The sequence below is a fragment of the Malania oleifera genome, chromosome 4, assembly GCF_029873635.1.
Source record: "Malania oleifera isolate guangnan ecotype guangnan chromosome 4, ASM2987363v1, whole genome shotgun sequence".
In the NCBI taxonomy this organism is placed as follows: domain Eukaryota; kingdom Viridiplantae; phylum Streptophyta; class Magnoliopsida; order Santalales; family Ximeniaceae; genus Malania; species Malania oleifera.
The window spans coordinates 112,823,072-112,843,724 of NC_080420.1; the positions used below are offsets into that span (position 1 = coordinate 112,823,072).

At 37.9% G+C, this 20,653-nt stretch overlaps 1 protein-coding gene across 2 annotated transcripts; it reads left to right on the forward strand.

Moving 5' to 3' along the window:
* The first annotated feature begins 15,353 nt into the window (after positions 1-15,353).
* On the forward strand, positions 15,354-20,131 carry LOC131153090 (nuclear transcription factor Y subunit C-3-like). 2 transcript variants are annotated; one of them, XM_058105133.1, is made up of 3 exons: positions 15,354-15,546; positions 18,339-19,194; positions 19,806-20,131. In XM_058105133.1, the coding sequence occupies exon 2, from the start codon at positions 18,378-18,380 to the stop codon at positions 19,152-19,154; it is 777 nt and encodes a 258-aa protein (XP_057961116.1). In that variant the 5' UTR covers positions 15,354-15,546; positions 18,339-18,377; the 3' UTR covers positions 19,155-19,194; positions 19,806-20,131. The 2 variants fall into 2 exon arrangements, with proteins under 2 accessions (XP_057961116.1, XP_057961115.1); XM_058105132.1 differs by having other exon boundaries at positions 15,375-15,669.
* Positions 20,132-20,653: the final 522 nt, after the last annotated feature.

Below are 20,653 nucleotides of genomic sequence, written 5' to 3' on the forward strand. Positions count from 1 at the left end.
GAAAAAATCTTTCTTATACATAATATATATATAATCACTATTATATTATAATAATCTTATATATATATATATGTATATATGTATATCTTATCATTTTAATTATTTAATAAATTTAATTTAATAATATTTAATTAATTAATCTAGTTTAATAATATTTAATTAATAATTAAAAAATAAAATAATAATAATATTATTATTATTATTATTTTATTTTATTTTATTTTATTTTTTTTACATGTACATGCACACAATTTTTGGGGTCATTACACTTCATGCTTTTCCATTTCTTGAGGTCCATCTTAACTTCATGTTTTTCTTTGAAACCAATCTACAATGTCCATTACTCTCCAATGCTTCAATATTTGGAAAACTTTCATTTGATTGACTTCAAGTGCAAGTTTTCCCCTTTGATAAGACTTGTGAGCATTTTGAATATCTAATCCTCAAACATTATCACTTTAATAAACACACGTTAAATTCTCTTGATTTGTTATCACCAAAATAAGATTCGTAAGCCTTGTTAGGCCAACAATTGTCATCCTACTTCCAAGTTTTCTATCATGTACATGAACAAATTGAAAAATAAAATAAAATAATGGAAGTATATTTTTCAAAAATTTTAAAATAAGGTGACAGGGTTAATTTTTTTTTTTCTTTTTTCTACGATATGTTGTAAAACATGTATATTTATGTGAATGACTTATCTAGATAATAGGTTACAACCTTTGGTATGCCCACATAATGATTCATTATGTGGTTAACCTTTGGGTTGTCAATGTATTTGTCACGCCCTGATCCTGAAAATGAGACCAAGGGGTGAAAATGTAATTTAACATGTTCCTATATTCGATAAAAACGTCCAAATATACAGTACAAAGGATGAGGGTCTGACCCCGTGGGGTTCCCAAGCACCCTAAACACATCCAAACACAAAAGAATATACGCAGCGGAAAATGTCATTGTATATAAATACAGTACCATACCAGAGTCTATACAAGAGCAGAAACATGCTATATAAAAAACGTACAAACGGGTGCCCAAATACATCTCAAAATGGCAACCCACCAAAAACAATCCTAGCACTTACCCAAGCGCTAGCTGCAGTACACTGGCCACTACACTCCCTACACCAGGACGTTAGTTCCGGTTACTCGAAGGACTTGTAAAAATATACGTACAGCAAGGGTGAGACACCTCTCAGTAAGGAAGAACACAGGTTATATTGGTGTGTGACATTTGAGTGTTATCATGATGCAACATAAACGCAGTTAAATGCAGTCCAATACTAATTTTACACAGTGCATACATGCACATATACACATGATCAGCAATCCCTGTGTCGTCACACCCTTCGGCGCGAAGCCAGCCCGCAACACACTGCATTAGCATGTAGCCAACCCGTGAACACGACGCCACCGACACATGTCTAGTCCCCGACTCCCATGGTATCGTACCGACGCTAACTGATGGATCCATACCCTTCGTCCTGATCTGCTGGAATAGGCTCACTCCCTCAGATATAGAGTCGGACACTCTTGCCTATATGGCAGGCGATAAATACACGCTCTCAGATATAGAGCCGGACACTCTCAGTACCTGGAACAATTTGGAACCCTGTTCCTACTAGCATTTCAACAGTCACACACACATGAATGCTCATATAACCAAACAAACCACACCCATTTGGTAATCTAAATCATGGTTTTCCAAAAAAATACAGTTTAAATAAGTCAAGGCACGACCATCCCAATAATCCAGTATAAATCAACATATACGCTCGGTTTTCAAAAAAACTAGGGATGCAGCCCGTTGCCCCCTTTTTCCCAAAACTGTAATAATGAAAAACCCATAGTTTTTTCTGTTAGATCCCTCCAAATAAGTAGCCAAAACACACACAGGACTGTGAACCACAGTTCCTCCAAGTCCAATTTCAAAAATAACCGATATAAACACAATTTCCCTTACCTTTTTCCCGAATAACAAATCCCGAACTCCAAGGCCCTTAAACAGTGAACTGAGTTCCAAAACTTACAAATTATAGTACAGAATATACTCACAAGACAGTTTCCAACAAAACTACCGGATCAGAAATGAAAACTGAGCCTTACCTCAATTTTTCGCCAAAACCCGAAAATCTTTGAAATGGGATTCCAATCCATAGAACTTGTAGAGAATCCTTCCACGATCCTCGTGGTAACTTCAGATTCACGATCCTCGCTACGATCGGCGAAGAAATCTAGAGAGATAGAGAGTAGAGAGAGTTCTAGAGAGAGAGAGAGAGAGAGAGAGAGAGAGAGAGAGAGAGAGAGATATTTGAAGTTTCTTAATTGTTAAGTAATGAAAAATGATATTTATAGCCCTTTGACCCGGGCAAACTTGTTGACGAGATGGTGTACTCGTCGATGAGGCTCTATAGTCCTCTCGTCGATGAGACGGAGGATTCGTCGATGAATCCTAATATCACCGATTCTAGAAACTCCTCGACTTCTCCTCGTCGACGAGCCTATGAACTTCGTCGACGAGAGATGCATGACCTTCGTCGATGAACTCTGGCTTCGTCGATGAAGCCTATTCAAATACCAATTTTACCCATCTCTTATTTATTTTAAACCACTTATCACGGTTCGGGTTCTTACAATCTCCCCTCCTTACAAAAATTTCATCCTCGAAATTTGCCATCCCTCATTCACAACTCATACGCGAAATACATATACACGAAAGCTATCAACAAGAAATTGGCGACTACTACAGCGCAGCCCCATCATACCCATACACATATATACCCTCACTTATAGTGGAAGAATACCGTGGTTACATGTACAACTGTCTTAGGAGTTCACAATACACACACTCCTGACGACTAACCACCTATCCCAACCCAAAGTAGGATAACATACAAGTGCTCAAAACAACTGTGGATACTTCCAGCGTATTTCCGTTTCCAGTTCCCAAGAAGCTTCCTCAACCTCGTGGTTTTCGCCATAATACCTTCACTAATGGTATATCTTTAGTACAAAGCTTCTGAACTTTACGGTCCAGAACCTGAATAGGTATCTCCTCATACGCTAAAGTATCCCCAATTTCCAATTCATCGTAATTGATAATATGTGAAGGATCCAACACGTACCTTCTCAACATGGATACGTGAAACACATCGTGGACTCTCAAAAGTGTTAGAGGTAATGCAATCCTGTAGGCTACCAGACCCACTCGCTCAAGAACCTCGAATGGTCCAATATGCCTCGGGCTCAACTTGCCCTTCCTCCCAAATCTCATCACCCCTTTCATCGGAGTAATACGTACAAATAACTTACCCCCACCTCGAACTCTAAATCACAGTGGCGAACATCTGCATAACTCTTCTTCCGACTCTGAGCTGATCTAATCCTCTCCCGGATCAAACCCACCTTCTCAGACGCCTGCTACACAAATTCAGGTCCTAACACTTGACATTCACCAACCTTATCCCAACACAAAGGAGATTGACACCTTCAATCATACAAAGCCTCGAACGATGCCATCCCGATACTAGACTAGAAGCTGTTATTATAAGCGAACTCTACAAGTGGCATAAATTGTATCCAGCTACCACCGAAGTCTAACACACAAGCTCGCAACATATTTTCCAATATTTGTATTGTCCTCTCCGACTGTCCATCAGTATGGGGGTGGAACGCTGTACTGAAAGTAAGCTTCGTCCCCAATGCCTCCTGCAAGCTCATCCAGAATCGAGAAGTAAACCTCGGATCTTGATCTGACACAATGGACACCGGTACCCCGTGCATTCTCACAATCTCATGCACATACAACTCCGCCAGCCTACTTAAAGGATAGCCAACTTTCATTAGTATGAAATGAGCAGATTTCGTCAATTTATCCACGATCACCCAGATATCATTCTGCCCATGAAGCGCTGGTGGCAAACCGATCACAAAATCCATGGAAATATGCTCCAATTTCCACATCAGAATAGGCAAAGACTGCAATGGCCCTACCAGCCTCTGATGTTCAGCTTTCACCTGCTGACACATCAGACACTGCTCCACGAACTGAGCAATTTGCCTTTTCATACCAAACCACAAGAAAGTTTTATGCAAGTCCCGATACATCTTCGTACTACCAGGATGTATCGTAAACAAAGAATGATGCGCTTTCTCCAAAATCGTCCTTCTGATCTCATCATCGTTTGGAACACATAGCCTGGTACCAAACCTCAGCACACCTCTGTCAAAGATGTTAAACTCTGTAACCAGTCCTTGCTGTACCTTTTCCCTAACCTCTGCCAACTCTGCATCACTAGCCTGCGCGACTTTTATACGTTCAAACAGGATCGGTTGGATCATTAAGCTAGTAATGAAAGTTTGATGATCACCAAATACCAACTCTATACTCGAGCTCTCCAAATCCATTCTGATATGACACTGAGTTACAATTGAAGATACAGTCGTAGGTTCTGACTTCTGACTCAACGCATCAGCCACCACATTAACCCTTCTCGGGTGATAACTGATCATGCAATCGTAGTCCTTAATCAACTCTAGCCACCGCCTCTGCCTCATGTTCAACTCTTTCTGCGTGAAGAAATACCTGAGACTCTTATGATTAGTGAAGATCTCACACTGCACACCATACAAATAGTGTCGCTAGATCTTCAGTGCATACACAACAACAGCCAATTCCAAATCGTGCGTAGGGTAGTTTTTCTCATATTCCTTTAGTTGCCTAGAAGCATAAGCTACTACCTTACCATGCTGCATAAGCACACATCCCAGGCCTTTCAGAGACACGTCGCTATAAATCACAAACCCACCATCCCCCGAAGGAATGGTCAACACTAGAGCAATAACCAGCCGGTGCTTCAACTCCTGAAAACATTGCTCGCAATCATTGGTCCACTCAAACTGCACCCCCTTCCTGGTCAATCGTGTCAGAGGTTCAAATAGTTTAAAGAAACCCTCTACGAACCGATGATAGTAACCCGCCAGTCCTAGAAAACTCCGAACCTCCTGCACATTCTTCGGCCTCACCTAGTCGACCACAACTTCAATCTTGCTAGGATCAACTGATATACCATCAACATTCATCACATGGCCTAAGAATGCAATCTGACTCAACCAGAGTTCACACTTCTTCAGCTTAGCATACAATGTAATGACCTGCTTAATTTCCATGTTTTGTTTTTTTAAATGTACTATGACATTCTACATGCTCTAATACCATACTGAGGGTAAACCCAATCCTTAACCTAAGTAGCGAGAAGCACAAATCACATAGACATAACCATATGTAAATATATATACAATACCAATACCAGAGTACTAACATGTTTCCCCAAAATATACACATATATCTATTTCCCAAAATATCCTTAACTATACTGGGATATACATAAATCCTCCACAACACTCACTTCACTGACAGGGCACTATTGAAGCCCCTCTAATTGCGAGCCTGGTCTGCTCGCGCTACCTAGATCACCTGAAAAAATGATTCAACACTGGGATGAGCCAACGCTCAGTAAGACGAAATATGCTATTACTAGTGTGTGGCAAATGAGCTACAATACATTGAAAATCTATTTTCATATAATCATGTATAATTGAATATGTAAATACAGTACAAGTGATAAAATCCACCACCCCTTTCCATGTTACTTAACATAATAGTATTGAAGATTACTATTCAAAGTACTTCTAGTATATGTAAGTATGTTCCCTGTTTCTGTAAATCTGTACATACGTAATAGTAACTGAAAATGTTCCCTGTGGATAATAGTGTATCATGATTTAACCCCTCATGATAGGGTTGTGCAGCCCGTAGGCGGGATCTACACTGGCTGGCCGACCAGGGTAAATCACTATACTCTATCGGTCTGATCTACCCACCTCAACCGATATCTGATGGGGAGCCTATCCACGTCAAGGGCCTAGGTGATCGACCTACTACCACGTATTATCTAAATAGGTGGTTGCACTCATAACATAACATAATATCTGTAGCAACGGTATCGTGCTCTGTAATTGCATAGTCCAACAGCGTCTGATACTATATAATATATTTCTATATACAACTATCTGATTTACCATGATTATGAAATAACCATAATTACCATGATACTGGATAAACTGTAACTGTAATCCATATGTCATAGTACTGAGAACTGTATATTCATAACACTTAGAACTGTATAATCATAATACTAAAATTTGTATAATCATGGTACTGAGATTCGTATAATCATGGTACTATAATTCGTATAATCATGGTACTGAAATTCATGAAATCATGGTACTGAAATCGTAAAACATATCTCCGTACTATATTCATATTCTCAAGCCACACCATACTTTAATACATAATATTTATAATTTAATTAACTGTATAATATTTTAAAATTACCTAACATAGTATATTTCCCTTACCTGACTACCAAAAAGCCCCTATGGTATACTGGCCTAACACCCCGTAGGGCCTTCTACATAACACCATGAAAACAACATTTTCCAGAACAGAATATTAGTATTTCTCTGCCTATATCATTTCCTATAACTATCATAAGGTAAAAAACGGACTAAAAGGCTTTACCTTGAATTTGGGATGAAATCCAACTTCGTTTCACCAACGATCCGCTCCGGAAGACTTGTAGAGAACTTTGTCAGGAGCGTCGTGGTGGCTTCGAATCATCGATCCGGCAATTGGTGGGGCCGAAATTGAAGAGAGAAGGGAGAGAAACCGCAGGAGAGAGAGAGAGAGAGAGAGAGAGAGAGAGAGAGAGAGAGAGAGTGAGAGAGAGAGAGAGAGAGAGAGAGAGAGAGAGAGAGAGAGCTGAAAATATGATAAAAATATGAGTTTTCACTATTTATAGGGCTAGATTCGTCAATGAGACACGTCACCTCATTGACAAGTCCTTGAGTAAATTCGTCAACGAACCTTACCCTTTGTCGATGAAATTTAGAGTAGCCCAAAACCTTCGCTCGGTATTTTATCGTAGACGAAACGGGACCTCGTCGACGAGATCCTAAAGACATTCGTCGACGAAGTCTACTGCCTCCTTCTGTTCCTATTTCCATTTTCCTCTCTCTTTATTCTTATAATACTATTATTCTTTGGGTCACTACATACAACTTCTTCTCCCGCAGAATCTGTAACACTAATCTCAAATGTTCAACGTGCTCTCTGTACTCCTCGAGTATACCAGAATGTCGTCAATGAATACCACTACGAATTGATCTAGGTACTCATGGAAAACCCTGTTCATCAGATCCATGAACACCGCCGGAGCATTCGTCAACCCAAAAAGCATGACCAAAAACTCGTAGTGGCCATATTTGGTTCGAAAAGCCGTCTTCGCTACATCCTTCGATTTGACCCTCACTTGATGATATCCTGACTGCAAATCGATCTTTAAAAAGACCCGCGTCCCCTGCAACTGGTCAAAGAGATCATCTATATGAGGCAAAGGATAGCGATTTTTCATAGTCACCTTGTTAATCTCACGGTAATCAATGCACATCTGCATCGACTCGTCCTTCTTATTCACAAACAATACTGGAGCTCCTCAGGATGAAACACTAGGTTGAATGAATCCCCTATCTAGTAATTCCTATAACTGCTCCTTCAACTCTCGAAGTTCTGTTGGAGCCAGTACAGAGCTTTAGAGATCGGTGCCTTACCAAGCAGCAACTCTATCGCAAACTCCACCTCACGATCCGGAAGTAAACCAGGTAAATCATCTGGAAACACATCCAGGAACTCGCTGACTACCCAAATATCCTCGAGCCTTAACTCATCCCGCGGCAGTTCCTTCATACAAGCTACGTACCCTTGACATCCATCCAAGAGTAGCGTCTTTGCCTGCAATGCCGATAGAATTTGTGGCGTCGAACGCACACACGCTCCCACGAATTCATATTCTTGCTCCCCAGGAGGTCTAAACACTACTACCTTCCTACAACAGTTGATCACCGCGTAACTGGAGAACAACCAATCCATCCCTAGAATGATATCGAACCCCGACATGTCGTATACCACAAGATTCGCCGGTAGCAGTTTCCCCTGAATTACCACTGGACAATCTTCCAACATCTTCCTACAGAATGATACACTCCTAGATGGCGTAGTAACATATCACACCTTGTTCACGACTCGGGTCTCAAACCCACATCGTCCCACAAAATTCACAGATAAAAAGGAATGGGTTACACCCAAATTAAACAAAATAGAAGCCTTATTTGAAAGAAATAATAAGGTACCTGTCACCACGTTCCCTGCATGCTCAACATCCGCTGGAGTAAGAGAATATACTCTGGCCGGAGCTGTATTTGTCTAAACGGTTCCCCGAGGTATCTGATTGCTCCCTCGGTTCCCATTGAATGCAGGCACATCTCGCTTTGGTGCATGACAATCACAAGTCATGTGACCAGGCCGACCACAGTTATAGCAGTTACCTTCAAAAGACCGACACTCACCCTCGTGCCGTCTGAGGCACCCGGTACAATGACCACTAGTCTGGATCCCTTGAGAATCTTGGTGCTCGGTATTCTGGAGGTAGCCCAACCCCTTGTTCCTCTTCTTCCACGATCCCTGATGAGATCCTGTCTGAGAACTGGAAGGTACTGTCCTCTTCCTCGATTCCTGATCCACCTCATCATCTCGAATACCGATCTCAATCATCGTGGCTTTATCCACCAACACCAGGAACTCGTGGATCTGAAGCATACCCACTAGTCTATGGATATCCTTCCTCAGGCCCTTCTCGAACCTCTGAGTCTTCTCATATTCACTAGAGATTAGACACGACGAAAACCGGGACAGCTCTATGTACTGAGCCGCATATCCCTGCATCGTCATACTCCCCTAAGTCAAAGTAGAAAACTCATCTACCTTCGCATCACGTACAGAAGCCGGGAAGTATCTGTCGAAGAACACCTCCTTGAAACGGCTCCATGACATCTCCTTTGGACTGGCTCTCTACTTCTCCAGCAGACTCATCGCAGTCCACCATTGACCCGCCTCCCCAGACAGCTGGAAGGTGGCATAAAGGACTCGCTGCCTATCCGTGCAGTGCAAAACCTCCAAGATCCTTTCCGTATTCTACACCCAGTCCTCCGCCATCGTTGGGTCAGGTCCTCTAAAGAACGTTGGAGGATGTATGCTTGTGAACCTCTCAATGGTGCACCCCGCATCGATAAGAGAGCGCTCGTATCTCCTCACACTCCACCCGATCTCCCGTAACACCTGCTTAGTCAAACCTCGGGGCACAGAAGGGGACTCATCACTCGCAGTCTCCTCGGAACCACTTCCCAAGTCATTATCCTTGGGCTCCATTCTGTAACACAATAGGAATCTATCAGTATCCCTACAACACATACAGTTAACACAATGATCTACACTAATCGTGTTAACTACTCCCTACTAGGTCTAGGTTTGTCCTATCGCACTAACACGAAAGTCGTCAATGATCTGCCCTACTTTTACTGGAATCGTCATCCTAGGAAAAACAAGGATTACTATCGACAAATCCTGGTCTGGTAACCAAACAACCCTCAACCAACTCTACCCATATCCAACATCCTATACTCTGGTATATACTCACAGTTAAGCCTAACCAAGTCTACAAGACCTAACAACCTGGTTAGCTCTGATACCAAGCTATCACGCCCCGATCCCGGAAATGGGACCCAGGGATGAAAATGTAATCTAACATGTCCTTGTATTCGATAAAACGTCCAAAGATACAGTACAAAGGATGAGGGTTTGACCCCGTGGGGTTCCCAAGAACCCTAAACACATCCAAACACAACATAATATACGCAGCGGAAAAGGTCATTCTATATATATATACAGTACCATACCAGATTCTATACAAGAGCAAAAACAGGCTCTATCAAAAACGTACAAATGGGTGCCTAAATACATCTAAAAATGGCAACCCACCAAAAATAGTCCTAGCATTTACCCAAGCACTAACTGCAGTACATTGGTCACTACGCTCCCTACACCATGACGCTAGTTTCGGTTACTTGAAGGACCTGTAAAAATGTACGTACAACAGGGGTGAGACACCTCTCAGTAAGGAATAACACATGTTATATCGGTGTGTGGCATTTGAGTGTTATCATGATGCAACATACACGCAGTTAAATGTAATCCAGTACTAATTTTACATAGTGCATACACACACACATACACATGATCAGCAATCCTGGTGTCGTCACACCCTTTGGCCCGAAGTTGGCTCGCGACATACGGCGTTGGCCCGTAGCCAACCCGCGAACATGGCGCCACTGACACATGGCTAGTCCCCGAATCCTATGACATCATACTGGCACTAATTGGTGGATCCACACCCTTTGACCTGATCTATCGGAATAGGCTCACGCCCTCGGATATAGAGCCGGACACTCTCAGTACCTAAAACAATTCGGAACCCCGTTCCTACTAGCATTTCAACAGTCACACACACATGCATGCTCATATAACTAAAAAAATCACACCCATTTGGTAATCTAAATCATGGTTTTCCAAAAAAATATAGTTTAAACAAGTCAAGGCACGACCATCCCAATAATCCAGTATAAATCAACATATACGTTTGATTTTCAACAAAATCAGGGATGCAGTCGTCGCCCCCTTTTTCCCAAAATTGTAATAATCATAGTTTTCTCCATTAGATCCCCCCAAATGAGTAGCCAAAACACACACAGGACCGTGAACTACAGTTCCACCGAGTCTGATTTAAAAAATAACCGATATAAACACAGTTCCCCTTACCTTTTTCCCGAATAAAAAATCCTGAACTCCAAGACCCCTAAACAGCGAATCGAGCTCCAAAACCTACAAATCATAGTACATAATATACTCACAAGACAATTTCCTACAAAACTACCGGATTAGAAATGAAAATCGAGCCTTACCTCGATTTTTTGCCAAAACCCAAAAATCTCGAAAACAGGATTCCAATCCGTAGAACTTGTAGAGAATCCTTCCACGATCCTCGTGGTAACTTTAGATTCATGATCCTCATGACGATCGGTGAAGAAATCTAGAGAGATAGAGAGTAGGGAGAGAGAGAGAGAGAGAGAGAGAGAGAGAGAGAGAGAGAGAGAGAGAGAGAGAGAGAGATTTGAAGTTTCTTAATGGTTAAGCAATGAAAAATGATATTTATAGCCCTTTAATCGGGGCAAACTCGTTGACGAGATGGTGTACTTGTCGATGAGGCTCTATAGTCCTCTCGTCGACGAGACGGAAGATTCATCGACGAATCCTAATATCACCGGTTCCCGAAACTCCTCGGCTTCTCCTCGTCGACGAGCCTCTGAACTTCATTGACGAGAGATGCATGGCCTTCGTCGATGAACTCTGGCTTCGTCGACGAAGTCTGCTCAAATACCAATTTTACTCCTCTCTTGTTTATTTAAACCCACTTATCACAGTTCGGGTTCTTGCAGTATTTGCCTATATAAGGACATGTTTTACAACAAAATGGGATAATAACAATATCTAGTTCCTGAAGAACTAGACTGTTGAATTTTTATAACTTCAAATTTTTTTGTATTCATCTTTTTATTTCATTTACAACACGTTATCAGCACGATCAAGTCTCTAATGGTAAAACAAATTTCGTTGGTATTATTTTAAGCTAAGAATCTTGTTTCCTTTAACATTTGTTATCTATATAACTTTAGTTTTTCATCAAACTATATTTATATGTTAACTATGTCTCTTATTTTGAGTACATGTCCTTAAATATTTTTATGTTGGGATAATAAGATGATTAACAATATCTAGTTCCTAAAGAACTAGACTGTTGAATTTCTATACCTCCAAATTTTTTTGTATTCATCTTTTTATTTCATTTACAACACGTTATCAGCACGATCAAGTCTCTAATGGTATAACAAGTTTCATTGGTATTATTTTAAGATAAGAATCTTGTTTCATTTAACATTTGTTATCTATATAATTTTAGTTTTTTGTCAAACTATATTTATATGCTAACTATATCTCTTATTTTGAGTACATGTCCTTAAATATTTTTATGTTGGGATATATGTGAGAATAACATTTCCATTTAATATTTACCTAACTTTGAATTTTTATTTATTTTCAAAGTGACTTTATGATGTCAAACCTCACAAAACTTGAATTCGTTGCCCTTGATATTTCTAAAAGAAATTATCTGCCATGTGTACTTGATGCTGAGATTCACCTTAATGCTATGAATCTTGGAAGTACAATTGAAGAAAGAAATCAAGTATCCTTACAGGATCGCACAAAGACAATGATTTTCCTTCGACAGCATTTACACGAAGAATTGAAAATTGAGTATCTTACTATTAGGGATCCATTAGTCCTTTGGAACAATTTAAAGGAGAGATATAAACACCAAAAAATGGTAATTCTTCCAAAAGTTCGATATGATTGGATGCACTTTTGACTGCAAGATTTTAAAACTGTAAGTGAATATAATTCAGCCTTATTTAAAATTAGTTCTCAATTGAAGTTATGTGGAGAAAAAATTACCGATGACGATATGTTAGAAAAGGCATATTCGAATTTTCATACCTCAAATGTGCTTTTGCAGCAGCAATATCGAGAGCGTAGATTTACAAAATATTTTGAACTAATTTCTTGTTTACTTGTGGCTGAACAAAATAATGAGTTTTTTTTTTTTTTGAAAAATTATCAATCTCGTCCAATTGGCTCAACACCATTCCTTAAAGTGAATGTGACTTTTTCTCAAGGTCGTGATGGTAAAAGGGGTCGTGGTAGGAAAAATTGTTGGACTCGTGATGATCATCCTTCAAAGTTTGAAAGCAAAGGTTCTGAAAAGACTTAAAGGAAATGAGTAAAGAATAAAGAAAATTCTGAACAAAATAACAAAGTGCAAAATAATGACAATATTTGCTATAGGTGTGGAACAAAAGGTCATTGGTCTCGAATATGTCGCACTCCTAAACACCTAGTTGATCTTTACAGGGCATTGTTCAAAGGAAAAGGGAAAAATTCTGAAGTGAATTTGTCTGAACCCATTGATGCTAAGTATGAGTCTCCTTTGGATGGTGATTTTGATGTTTCTGATTTTTTTGAGGATCTTACTGACAAATTTATCATTTGATTGGGGATGGAAATGTCTACTATTAAATTATCTTCATGTTTATGTTATTTTGAAAAAATTAACTTATGTAAATTTTTTTATTAACAGTTTTACATATAATATGCTTGGTAATATTTTGTTATCTTTCCTAATTCTTAAATTTTACTTTTCATTTACTAGATCATACAAAATAAACTTGATAAAATGGAGGATAATGTGTGTTTGGTGGATAGTGACATGACTCACACAATTCTTCGTGTTAAAAAATATTTCTTACAATTAACATTAGTTGAAATTAATGTTAATACAATATCCGGCATTGCAAATGTAATAGAGGGCTATGGAAGAGTTCACATTATGTTTCCAAATGAGACAAAATTGTATATTGATGATGCGTAGTAGTAATAACTTACTTGTATGACTCATTGGATAATGACACACACACACACACACACACACACACACACACACACATATATATATATATATATATATATATATATGAAAACCTTGAAGGATTTAAGATTCCTAAAGCATATAATCCAAAACAACGGCAAATGTATTATGTTAAATTATAAAATTCTAATATGGATTGAAACAATCTGGACGAATGTCGTACAATCGTCTAAGTGAATATTTGTTGAAAATTGGATATGAAAATAATCTTATCTGTCATTGTGTTTTCATTAAAAAGATAAATTTTGGATTTGCTATAGTCGCAGTTTATGTTGATGATATAAACATAGTAGGAACTCTAGAAGAGATCTCAACGACTGTTGACTACTTAATGAAAGAATTTGAGATGAAGGACCTTGGGAAGACAAAATTTTGCCTTGGTTTTCAAATTGAACATTTAACAAGTAGAATTCTTATTCATCAATCATCTTATATAGAAAAAAATCTTGAAATAAATTTATATGGATAAATCTTATCCATTAAGCTCCTCGATGGTTGTTCTTTCACTTAATGTGAAAAGGATATTTTTCGTCCTCGAGAAGATGATAAAGAAATCCTTGATCTTGAAGTACCCTATCTTAGTGCAATAGGAGTACTCTTGTATCTTACAAATTGCACTAGACCAGATATAGCTTTTGCGGTAAATTTGCTTGCAAGGTTTAGTTCTACACCAACTTAGAGACATTGAATGGAGTAAAACATGTTCTTCGTTATCTCTGTGGCACATTTGATATGAGTTTGTTTTACCCAAAGGGAGTAAAGTTAGAGTTGAAAGGATATGCTGATACTGGATATCTTTCTGATCATCATAAAGTTCGATCACAAATAGGCTATATTTTTACACGTGGTGATACTGCTATCTAATGGCGATTTGTAAAACAAACGATTACCGCTACCTCTTCAAACCATTTAGAAATATTGGCAGTTCACGAAACAAATCGTGAATGTGTATGTTTAAGAATTATAATCCAACACATTAAAGAGACAAGTAGATTATCACTGGAGAATGACACGCCAACAATATTGTACGGGGACAATGCAGCATGTATTGCACAAATCAAAAGTGGGTACATAAAAGGTGATAAAATTAAACATATTTCGCCAAAATTTTTTTACACTCATGAACTTTTGAAGAAAGGAGATATTGACATTTGTAAAATTCGTTCAAGTGACAACTCAGAAGATCTATTCACAAAAGCATTGCTAACTTCAATTCTCAAGAAACATGTACATAATATTGGAATGCGACAACTTAATGATATTTTTTAATTGATTGTATTTTTAGGGAAAATATGAATATTATACTATTTTTCCTTCATTAAAATTTTGTCCCACAAAGTTTTCCTCAGCGAAGGTTTTAACAAGTCATATTCATAGTGTATAGTCATTTAAGGGGAAGTATTATAAAATATGTATATTTATGTGAATGACTATCTAAATAATAAGTTATAACTTTTGGTATGTTCACAATGGTTTATTATGTGGTTAACTTATATGATGTCAATAAATTTGCTTATATAAGGATATACTTTACAACAAAATAGGATAATAAGATAATTAGTAATATTTAATTCTTGGAAAACTATACTGCTAAATTCTTATAACTCTAAACATTTTTGTCTTCATTTTTTTATTTCATTTACAACACGAAAGAATTTCTTTTTCTTTTTAAATGAACCGATTGCAGCATGAAGTTTTTAGAAAGATATTTTTAACTTTCGCTATCATTATTTATTTTCCCTCAGTGCTGTTTTTTAAAAATTAATAATTAAAAAGGGTAAATACGGCAGAAAGAAAAGCGATGCCCATAAATGTTAAGAGCGCCCGACAGGGGAAGAAACCGAACTCTCGCTTTCAATGTTGGTTCGTTGTTGAAATAATCATTGCAGACTGTTTCCCAACAAACAAAAACTCAACATTGCATCACTGTGATCTGCGCGGAAAATTTCCCAGGAAAATTTCCTTCCCATTCTTGGGTTTTACTCAATTTGGTGAGCCCATTTGAGATTTCAGTTTTATTTCTTTTTTCGATTTTTAGTTTTCATTGTTTCCTAAAAGGGTTTTCTATCCTGTAATTTTTCAACACGAGAACCCAAGATTGTTTGAATCCATAGGTACCCATTTGCGCGCACATGCTTTGTCTCTGTTTCGTATGTTCAAATGAGGAGCATAATGTTGTCGTGGATATGTTGTTGAAGTGGTCTTTGGAATTCATGAACTTCGTGATTTGTATTAGCAGTTGTTTTATGTTATCTCATACGATCATCTCATATTTATTGGCCTTCAAAAGCATTATCATTCTGTTAACATGGGTTCTGGTTTTGTCTTCTAGCTTTTGTTCCTTGCTGTTCGAGCTTTGATTTTGGTTGTTCATCTGCATTAGCAACCTAGTTTTCTTTCCAAATATTATGTTTGGTAGATGTGTCTGCATTCATTGAAGATTCAAGATAATGTATTCGATTCTCCAAATTTCTGAACCTCTTTTCTGAATTGATGGCTAAATTTTATTTGATTCAACCAAGGTTTTGAAGTGGTATTTAAAAAAAAAATTTTTTTTTTTCAGTTTTAGTTGTTTTTTAAGCTGGAATGTAGAGTTCTTTGGGCATGGGTCAAACCCAAGTTCAGCCATCTATTGCAATTTTATGCTAAATTTAAAAACCATGCGCAAGTATGCACAAATAAGCTCAGAAGTTCCGAGTATTCATATGAGCATGTTATTTAATGTGGTCTTTGAAATATAACTTGGTTGAAGTTTGATTACTCGACTTTTTAATTGGTTTAGGATCGTTATTTTAATTACTTCAACACATTTATAAACACATGCAAAATGAATCTAGGAATTAGGCAGGTGCTGGAAAAGGGTCAATGAGTGCAGCAAGCCCTTTTCTGGAGTTTTCTGTGGAAAAACAAAGAAAAACATGGTTATGGGGTGAAAATATAATTAGGGGAGTACGGATGGACTAGAGCTGTCGTAGTAAAGAAACTAAGGAGGTATCTTTTGTTTGTTTGTGGGTCAGCAAGTGGGGAGATATCATGAATTAGGGTGTCTGGACAATAGGCCATTCAAGAAATTCTAATTGTATGTTTTCTTAAGGTTCACCATGGCTATCACGGTATCCACTGGCAGTTGTACTTTCACAGGATGAAATTGAAATCATTCATATGCTTTCTGTCTTTAACTGAATTTATCTGTTCTTAACTTCTTAAGCATTTGAATGAGTTCAATTGTTTAATGCTGCATATTTATGGGGCTGTTTCTGCAATTTCATTAAATAAAGTCATTTATCTTATTTATTTTTCTAGTTGCTTTATCATAAACTGCTCAATACACGATAACTTGTAGTTGTATTATGCTTTGTGCTGTATTGATACTACATAGCAGATGCATAATGCTACAGATCTTGTTTATAATGCCCATTAGAATAGAATCTGGTGGGGCCTGTTTTGTTTGAGGCTTGTATGATAAGGCATGACAATTTTTGCTTATTTTTTATTTTAAATTTACCTTGTGAGACTAAATATTGGCATAAATGTTTTGAGTTGGAGTCAATGGCACAATTTTATTTCCTCCCTTTTTTGCATGAAAAGAAGGAAGACATCTTCTAATGGTTTTGAAAAGAACTTATTCTAGTTCAATTTAATAGTCTGGACCCTAGATTAGTTTTTCACCTCATTTGCCAAATAAGGAATGCATATAGTTATTGTTGATGGGTCTCCTTGCATATTTTTTCAAAGAGTTAACTAGCAGTAGTGTACTTTGCTCATGTACACTAATGTAAATGGTTGCTCTAGCGAATGTTTATGTCATTGTCACCTGATTGTTCAGATAAATGAAGTTCCATGGATTTATTTTGTGCAATCAAGCAAATAAGGTGCATCCAGCTTTCCCTCCCATTTTGTTGCAAGGAAAGGAGTTCTTTTTTGGCATTGATGTTACTTGGCAGGCCTTTAAAGAAATGATAGAAGCAAAATCTTTCTCATTACCTTTTTCAGGGCCATTTGGCTGGTCAATCTTGAGTAGATCTAAAATATTCATGAACTATTGGAAGAGGAGTCCACTTTGTTAAATGAATGGTTTGGTCATCCTAAGTAGGTTTAGTTGCTGGAACTTGAAGGCTTCTGCAGTTACTGATAGCAGAAGGGAAAAAAACATTATTTATTAATTATGATGGACAATTTAACTAAATTTAGCCCATGCAATTTGCTGGCAGTTCATTGCCATTTAAATGTGAAATTTTCAGATTGGATGTTTTTTCCCTTTCATAGGAAAGAGAAGGTAATTGTTTTTGCTTTACCCCACTTGGTCCTGCACCATGAAATCAGGAGCATTGCCTTGTCTAGAAGTAGTTTTTCTGGGTTAAATGGAATTGCATTTTATTGTTTCCATATTACTAGGATAAAATTTTGTCTTTGTCAGTTTTATGGTAGCATTTACTTTGCTTGAACACAGGATCTGAAAAAATCCATCTTTCTTTATTTGTTGAATCTCTCTTTAATTGACCAATGCGTGATATCCGAATTCTCATTACTGATGGAATCCAAATGATCTTTGAATTGATCAGAAGATCTTTTCAATTGGGTAGAATTTGTTGCTTGAATAAAACTAGATCTTGTGGAATCATATTGAATATTCGATTATACATTCCCGTACCTTGTGAAATATCTTGTAGAATTTGTTGCTGCATGTTGTATGCTGTCATTTTATTTCTGCTATATAACGACTGTAAATTGTTAAATTTGATATTTCTAGATTCATATTCATGTTTTCTTTTCAATAAAACAGAGGCATAAAGTTTTGTGCCCTGAGCTTCTTTGGATTTAAATGGAAGAACAAGGGCCTGGACAACCACCTGTAATGGGGTCAGTGAGTAGTGCTGCTCACTTGCCATATGGTTCAAGCCCTTATCAACCTAATCAAGTGACAGGGACTCCCATGCTTGGATCAACAGTCACATCTGTTGGAGCAGTTCAATCTTGTAGTCAGCCTGGAGCTCAGCTTGCACAACACCAGCTTGCCTATCTACAAGCCCATCATCAACAGCAGCAGCAATTAGAGGAGCAACTCCACTCTTTTTGGGCAAATCAGTACCAAGAAATTGAGAGGGCTAAGGATTTCCGGAACCACAGTCTTCCTTTGGCCAGGATCAAGAAGATTATGAAGGCAGATGAGGATGTAAGGATGATATCAGCTGAGGCACCAGTCGTATTTGCCAGGGCATGTGAGATGTTCATCTTGGAGTTGACTTTGCGATCATGGAACCACACAGAGGAGAACAAAAGGAGGACACTTCAAAGGAATGACATTGCATCAGCAATCACACGTACTGATATTTTTGACTTTTTGGTGGACATTGTGCCAAGAGAGGATCCAAAAGACGAAGCACTTACATCAACCCCAAGGGAAAATGCCCCTGCTGGGGCTTCTGCCAACGCAGTTCCTTACTACTACATGTCAGCCCCGCACTCAGCTCAGGTTGGAAATCCTGATATGATCATGGGCAAGCCTTTGGTGGACCCAACCTTGTATGCTCAACCATCTCACCCCTACATGACTCAACAAATCTGGTCACAAATGCCACAACAACAACAGTCACCCTAAGATCTATTGTGGCTGTGGTATACAATAAATATCAGTCAAGGTGTGTAAGTTCCTTTTTTTTTTTTTTAATTTTGTTTATTATTAATTATCTAGCCGGAGACAAAATTAAATAGTTATATTGTTTGATGACTCAATGTAGATAACTACTGTAATGAAATTGCTTCCGCTGCAATTTTCTATGCCACAGTCTGAAATTTATGTGTCCTAAATAGTCTCATTTCCCTGAAAATTTGGGTGGGTTGGTGTTGGCTTATTGATCATAAGTGATATCCTGCCTCTGTTTTTTGTGATTTTCAGTAGTTGTGCTGTGGATCTAGTACAGCGCTTCTCATTATTGCCTTTATTGCCTCATTTATGCATTCTTTCTAGCATTCCATTTTAGTCAAGTGACTTATTAATTGTGAAATTGATGAAATTTTAGATCTTGAATTCTTAAAGAGAAACATAAATCAAATATATATTTGGATCCATCATGGATGAAAATTTTTGTTGAAATATGGATAGAAGCTTTAAATGACTGTCGTTTAAGTTTAAAATACTTTCTTTTGACCTAATTAATGGTCTTTCTAGATTTGAGAAACCTGATTTGGTAGGATCCCAATTTATGTTTCTTTATCCTCAACTTTTGCTTACCTCTTTATTGGACTGCAGAGCATGGTTCATCAAAACATGTTAATTTCAGCAGATAGAGTGTGAGGCCTTCAATCATTAGTTGTGTGGCAAAGTGTAAGCTGCAAGAGGCAAAGTTTGTGAAGAATATATTTGAACAGAATAGCCATCTTGGTTGTACCAGCATTTACTGTTTTTTCTGTTTACCTTTACCAATTAGCAAGGGATTTTACCCAGTTGAAGAAGTGTGAAAAAATGACAATTACTGACATGATTCATGTTTCTGCCTTGGTAGTCGAACAATTTTGGGTTGTAATTTCCTGGAACAAGCCATATTTTTTTTCCTCAAAATTGTATGTTTGTTGGCATGTCTGCAGTTTATGTGGTTATTTGGATTGTTGCAGTTCTGTATGTTTGGCAGTGTCACAGATTTGATTCTGTATCTGAAAACTTAGGCAGTCCAAGCAGATGAAATAATGATAGCTTCTGGGATAAATGAACAATTTTCAATTCAATTTCACTCATATTGAGATGTGGATGAGCTAAAAACGTCCAGGCAATTTTATTGCCAGTTAAAAAAAAATAATTACAGCGAATGAAAATTGAAGGATTTCACAGTCGTTAGTCTTCATTTTTTAGCTGCATGGAAAAGGAATCTCTCTGTACCTTTGAAATCCTTGAATTCTATTGAACTCCCCCATTTCTTTCCCAACCATCTTGCCAATTATAGGGTCTAATAAGTTACCGTTATGTTCTTTATTTAAAGGGCTCTGGCCGTTTCTGTGGGTATCATTTCTTTGCTGGCAAGCAGAATGAACCACCGTGGTAATGAATGCACAAGTCTTCACGCTCAACAAATTCATTTGTTCCACTGGCATGCTTGCTTGGTA